Below are 7,051 nucleotides of genomic sequence, written 5' to 3'. Positions count from 1 at the left end.
AACTTTTTTTAGACATATAAACATTTAAAATAACTAAGACATAATTAAAAAAGTTAAAAAAAAAACATATTCATTTAAGATATTGTTTTTTTTTTTAAACAACGTATTTCCTTTTTATAAGGATAAGGAAAATAATAAAATAAAGCAAACTGAGAGAAACAATTTACACTCCAATTATTGTGACAAATCTCAATAATTTATCGAAGTAAAGGCAGTGCTAACATGATTCCGAAAAACAAATTGACTGATATATGCACGGCCATTACACTGGTAAAAATACATACCTATATTATTCGCACATAAAAGAATAAAGGAGAGTGTGTATATGTTTGTTAGTGTGCATGTATGTACTCATACTTATAAAAACATGACTGCACATAACAAATGCATTCGTAGAACTAGAATTCAAATAAAATGTGACGTTGTTAAATATTATGAAAAGGACCTTATAAAAAAGCACTCCATAACACTGTACCCCACGTTTTTCTTTTTTTTTTTTTTTTTTTTTTTTGCATGTTAATCTAAACATTACAGGAAAAAGCGAAAGAGAACTTATCGAAAGAGTTCAAATTGGAAAATGAAAAAAATCAAAAAAATGAGCAGAGTAAACAGTGGCTCGATGGAGAAAAGGTAGAAGATAATTCACCACGAGGTATAAACAATATAAAGACTGAAAATTAGTACTAAGGGCTTATGCGTTAAGGGGCCTATGAATTTACATATGTCTGATTTGATATGTAGACCCATAAATACATGCGTATTCATATTTAATCTTATCTTACATGTAACCAACTACTTGTTACAATGTACTTACTCTTTTTCTGTATTAGAAAAGTAAACAGATATTCAACTAAGTAAATACAAAAGTAGTTGGGAAAAAAAAAAAAACAACAACATGAAATTTTTTAGCAGATGAAAACAGCGACGAGGAGGAAATCCGAAAATGGAGGGAAAAAAGACTGACACAACTTAAAGTAAAGAATGAAAATTTTTTGACAAAAATCGGATGAAAAAAGATGAACAAAATTATTTTTTTCATAAGGTACCTATTCACCAATCCCAAACCTATGTGCCATCTTACAATTCTATTTCCCCTTCTTTTAATGTTAATAGAAGAAGCAGGAATTAAAGAAAGACGGTGTTTATATCGAAATAAGTGAGAAAGATTTTATTCCAACGGTTCTAAAAAACAGCAATGTGGTAAAATATTCATATATATACATACATATATATGTGAATGTATATACACTGATGTGCACATTTCCATGTACATGCATTTATAATTTTATTTATTTAATTTTAAAAAAACAAATATATATATATATATGTTGTAACTTTTCCTCTCCTTTTTTCCGCATAAGGTATGCCACTTTTATGATAACACATTCAAGCGATGCAACATTTTACATGCCCATTTGATTAAATTGGCTAATATACATTTGGCTACTAAATTTATTAAGTAATAAAAAGAGAAAATGCATCAATAGTCGCAATAAGAGTGACAAAATAAAAACAACAGGACCCTGATATGCCGAAAATATTGGTACTCATTGCGACGTACACACATTCCATAAACACACAACATACACACCCCATCCATTATGATACCCTTTTGCAGAGTAGAAGCTAAGAATTGCTTATTTTTTATGAACAAGTTGAATTTAAGAATTTTACCAAGCTTATGTTTATTTATCGATGGAGTCCTCATTAAAACCTGTGTTGGATTTGAAGACTTTGGAAGTGCTCAAGAAAAAAAAGGAAAAACGCATGCATAATAGTTTTTCCCTCCCTCAAATAAAATCATAAACACACACACACACACAACATCATTAAAATTAATTTTCATTACATTTAACAGATAATGACGCCTTTAAAACGAAGGACTTGGAAAAATTCTTATATAAGAAGAAGCTTATTAGCAACATGGTAATGGGATAGAATAAACCCACATACACAAAAAAAAAAAAAAAAAAAAAAAAAAAAAAAAGAATACATATATGTATATATGTAAGAATGCATTAATGTGCGTATACACACATACCATCGTAGAAGTTTTTCAAAAGCACTAATTGAAAAAGCATAAAAGAATAGTAAGCATTTTCTTATTCAAAATGTGTTATGCTCTAAAAAAAAATTTCATTTTTATTCTTTCTTCTCACTTTTAATTTTAAAAGGAATACAGTGACAGCGATGAAGAAGCTTAAAATGGTTATTTAAATTCCCATGAAAGGTTAGCCAGTGTTCCGTTTTCCGATGATATGACGTAATACTTTAATGAGATTTTTATTTAAACCTCACTCAGACGAAAAAGTATAAATAGGCACTTTTTTTTTTTTTTTTTTTTTTTTTTGTGTGTGTTTGTGTGTTGTGAAAGCACAATGACTGCGTTTTAGTGACAAATAGACAATATTTCCACCTCATTTGGTGATTTATTTTTTTTTTAATTTTTTCCTTTGTGCATTAATTTGCTTCTGTCGACTTATAGCTTTACTTTCACTTATATAAAAAAGCATGGGGTTCTTTTTTTTAATTAAGTAAAATGGGAACCGTAGGTAAAGCAGGATCTTATACACATGGAGTAATTTTTGTCTGTAATTATTCAAACTGTTCACTAAATCATTTTCATATTTTAAACCAAACTGAATTTCCTTATGATCAAATAATTCGCCACTTTTAATACTTTCATCATATAACTCTTCTGGTAGGTTTTCAATTGACTTGAAAATTTTTTCTTTCATTTTTTCTAAATGTCTTTCGTATTTTTCTTCTTCTTTCTGTAAATTTTTTTTTTTTTTTTATTTTGGGAAGTTTAATAATATAGGGAATGAAAAAAGTGATAACATTAAGTATCATGGAAAAAGGGTAGGGGACCATGGGAGGAAAAAGCTGTTGAATTATACACATTATAATTTATTCAAAAGTATAATATATGATAGATGTTTTTTTTTTTTTTTTTTTTTTTTTTTTTTGGCCTATGCCATAACCATCATATCGACATGTCTATTTTTACTCCTCATAAAGAATACAAAGCATTAGAATATTCATTGAGATCATATAATTTGTTAATATAGAATGTATAAATAAGAAAAAATTGTAAATATGATATGCATATTGGGATGGGAATAAAATATGCATTCATGAAGAGGAAATATATTTGGTTTTCATTTTTTTTTTTTTTTTTTTTTAGTACTTGCTTCAAAATTTGATACATTTCAAACTTCTTCTGATATTCAACTCGGTCTTCATAAGTGTCCGTTGAATTTTGGGGGCTAAAAATTAGTGACAGCAAATTATCTACCTTATTTTTGTCCTTAAAAAAGGAGACAGTATCAGAAATGTAAGCTGGCGGAATATATGGCAAGTACCTAGTTTCCGCCAATTTATCTTTATCTTCAGCTCTTAAGAGGTGTGGGAAAAAGTAGTAAAGAAAAAATGAATAATTGGTCCAATAAATAAGGGGAACAAAATATCCCATAACCGATATGCATATGTGTATATACATATACATATATATATATGTACATATATTGAGGGAGAGATACTTTTCTGTTATCTCGTCTCCGAACATAACTCAATTCTACACCAAGATGTGTGTCCCAGGCCCCTCTCCTTTAGAAACGACAATGCATTTCTGTTCTATTTGAAAGGACTTACGATTCCTTTTTCTTTTTCTCCTGTATGTTCTTCTTTTTTGCGGGTGCTCTCATTGGGACAAAAAGCAGAGGACAATAATTTCGGTTCAACTGAAGAATTCTCGATAACATTTTTTCCCAGCAGTTTCAATTCTTATGTTTTTTTTTTTTTTTTTTTTTTTTTCACATTTATGTAGAATATGCAGGCAGCCATGTTAACATAAAGTACTGCTGTTTACAACTGTTTTGCACAAGTGGGTGAAATTCTCCCAAAAATGAGCTGCTCATAAGAAAATTTCTCTCAAAAAAATGTTAATGTGAAGTAAGCTCCTCATCCAGGAGTTAATTAAAAAATAAAATGTATTGATACTTAATGAAGCGACAAAGATGTAAATATATAAAACAGGTGAAATAGTACTATGTGCATGTACAAATTGGGATTTAAGCAAATTGATCATTTCATCCGATTAGATGCACATAAAAAAATAGTTACAAAAAAAATGAAAAAAAAAGTAACATTTCTTTACTTTTATTTGTGATAGATAATTTCCATGTATATAATTATGTGAAATGGATCCCCCCAATTGCAAAATCATATATTTTAAACATGTTATGTCAAGTGTGTGTTACATGCACACTGGTTAGAAAGTATAAAACGTTTCGAAAAATGCACATTCAAATGAATTCACAAAAAGCATAGGGATCTTCTATTAAACTTCGGGAGAAATAGTCAAAAAAAAAAAAAAAAATGTTACAATTACTAACAGTGTACCTTTTTTTGCCACGTTATATCAGGTGGAAATGACTTGCAAAGGGAATTTATTTTTGTACTTTTTTAATCGGCACTGTCCATGCTGTATAATATCCCTTAGATATGACACATTTTAACCAAAACATAAAATAAGAAATAATATTCTCAAAATATTTATTCCCCAAAACGGGATTCAGTGCTTATGTAGCGAATAATCATCCTGCCTCATTGTAACAAACCGGAGCGATAAACAAAAAAAGTATACACTGTTGTTTTTTCTAAACTGTAGAATTTTTATCTATATTAACTAAAGAAAAATAAAAGCACAATAAAATTTTCCATTACAATTAAACGCTCGAGTACACAAATGAAATAACATGATAAGCATGACTTTACATGTCATCCAGCACAAAAAAAAGTTTAAGACTGTACCATTTCTCTACTTCTATATATAAACACGTGTTCAAACGATTCGCAATTATGCTTTTTCCCCCTTGTTTTCGACCCATTTGAGATATCCGCTAATTAAAGAAACGCTTTAGTTTTGCTATTTTTTAAGAAGTTTGCCCACTAGTGTGTTACAGTACAATGAATACAAGTGATAAGAAATACTTACCAAATTACTTGGGGTAGCGAAACTGTCTACCTGATGAAATAATAGCAACACTTAAATTAACATACCTGTGTTGTATTTTTTATATTTTTATTCCTTTTTTTAATTTTCATTGTTACTAAACTGAATTTATTTATTTTTTAAAAAAGAAACATATGAAATGTATCTCTTAATAAAATTCATTGGGATGGGGAAGAAACAAAAAAAAAAAAAAAAAAAAAAAAAAAAAGTGTTAACATTAGCATACACACGAATTAGAACATATGCTGATATTTACATAGAAGTATCCACGATTTTAATAACAAAAAAAAGAAAAAAAAAAAAGGAAAGATTAGGCATATTTAAAAATATTAACTAACACATTTAAACATGGTAGACAAAACTGATAATATGTATAACATAAACGTACTTGTTCCTATTCTCATCTTACATTTATTTCCTCATCTATTTATTAATTGACTTCACATTTTTTTTTTTTTTTTTTCTTTTCACCTGTTTCCCTTTCAAAAAAAATAAAGTGCATTAATTAATCCCGAATTCAAACCCTCAAAGAAGTCCATAGCCACATAGTCATAGTTTAATGAATTTATTATATTTCTTATTACAAGCATTGACATTATATCCATTTTGTTCAAATGTTTTTGTTTATCACTCACTGTGGAGTCACCTTCGTGTTCATTTATTTTATGCATTACGTTGTCATAGTCATCTTCATATTTTTCATCTCCCATTTCGCTATCCTCTTCCGCGTCTCCATCACCATCATTATTACCATCACCATTACTATCATTATCATCATCGCCATCATCATCGCCATCATCATCGCCATCATCATCGTCATCATCATCGTCATCATCATCATCGTCACCATCACCAGAATCACCTTCTTCCTCTAAATCACAAGTATTTTCTTTTCCATTTGTTTCTTCTGTTGTATCAACAGCCTCGTCATTTCTTCCATTTGGTACCTGATTCAAGTCATCATTTACATTTTCCTCAGGTACATCACTTTCATTCTCAGCAGCAGCAGGGGGTTCCATCTCTTCCTCATTTATAATTTGTTCACTGGATGTAGTTAACTCTTCTTGATTTGCATCTATAGAACCATCATTGGTTTGTCCTTGTTCTGGCATCGTTTGCAACTCCTCTTTCACCTCTGCATTTTCATTATTTACTGCATCTGTTTTTTCAGTTATTTCTTCAGTCACGGGTTCAGATGTTAATTCATCATGTTTGTGGTTTGCTAGCTCACCTGCATTATTCTCTGTCAATGTAACAAAATTTTGTTCATCACCAGGTGAGAGAATCTCTTCATCAGTTGAATTTTTTGTTTGTTCACTGTGGGGTAAAGAGGAATCTTCTTTCAATTCTGTGTCTTCAGAGGAGTCATCTGCTCCTTCCAATAATTGAAGTTTATATTGAAAAGAGTCATTGTTAGTTACATCCAATCCTTCTAAATCATTCATATTTATCATATCTTCATTCTCATTCTTTGACACATTTGCAGATTTTCTAAATGTTGTTTTTTCTGGAAGTTCAACCAATAATTCAGTTGGCATTGTTCCACGTTTTGGAGGTGCATAATAAGGAACCCATCCACTCATAAATTCATTTTTGTTGTTTTCCATTTTATTATCTCTACTATCACCAATTCGCAAATTTCCATTTTTGGCATCTATATATTTGCTTAATAAAAAAAAGTAAAAAAATACACCTAACAGTTTTTTCATTTTTTCTTCAAAAAAAAAAAAAAAAAAAAAAAAAAAAAAAGGGACAATGTGGTGAAGTATGCTAAAAGGGTAAATTACCGTCCAAATTGAATTAGCTATGAGAAAAATTAAAAGGCTTAAAAAAAAAAAAAAAAAAAAAACTTATAATTTTATGACGTTGAAGAGTGTTGTCTTTATTATTAATAACCTGAATTTGTTCCTTAATTCCACTCTGTTTGAGAAGAAAAGTGCAAAAGTTGGAACAGAAAAAGTTATAAAAATTTGAATAATTAGAAAATTCACAAAATTCAAAAAATTTATTTTTTTCTCCCCTTTTTTTGAAGAA

General features: G+C 29.2%; 3 protein-coding genes across 3 annotated transcripts; 1 reads left to right on the top strand and 2 right to left on the bottom strand.

The window, feature by feature from the left end:
• Positions 1 to 222: 222 nt before the first annotated feature.
• PGO_062050 (phosducin-like protein) lies at positions 223 to 2,204 on the top strand (the record flags this gene model as incomplete). The annotated part of the gene is made up of 8 exons (XM_028686848.1): positions 223 to 270; positions 535 to 652; positions 910 to 974; positions 1,114 to 1,200; positions 1,362 to 1,459; positions 1,619 to 1,740; positions 1,859 to 1,926; positions 2,175 to 2,204. The coding sequence occupies 8 exons, from the start codon at positions 223 to 225 to the stop codon at positions 2,202 to 2,204; spliced, it is 636 nt and encodes a 211-aa protein (XP_028542649.1).
• Positions 2,205 to 2,429: 225 nt separating this feature from the next.
• On the bottom strand, positions 2,430 to 3,764 carry PGO_062040 (hypothetical protein, conserved; the record flags this gene model as incomplete). The annotated part of the gene is made up of 3 exons (XM_028686847.1): positions 2,430 to 2,774; positions 3,191 to 3,398; positions 3,655 to 3,764. 3 exons carry the CDS (start codon positions 3,762 to 3,764, stop codon positions 2,430 to 2,432), a joined length of 663 nt encoding a protein of 220 aa, XP_028542648.1.
• A 1,735-nt stretch (positions 3,765 to 5,499) lies between these two features.
• PGO_062030 (hypothetical protein) lies at positions 5,500 to 6,726 on the bottom strand (the record flags this gene model as incomplete). Its single annotated transcript, XM_028686846.1, has 1 exon — positions 5,500 to 6,726. One exon carries the CDS (start codon positions 6,724 to 6,726, stop codon positions 5,500 to 5,502), a length of 1,227 nt encoding a protein of 408 aa, XP_028542647.1.
• Positions 6,727 to 7,051: the final 325 nt, after the last annotated feature.

This window comes from Plasmodium gonderi, assembly GCF_002157705.1.
Source record: "Plasmodium gonderi DNA, contig: Chr06, whole genome shotgun sequence".
Classification (NCBI taxonomy): Eukaryota; Apicomplexa; class Aconoidasida; order Haemosporida; family Plasmodiidae; genus Plasmodium; species Plasmodium gonderi.
This window is presented reverse-complemented; position numbering and strand designations above follow the sequence as displayed.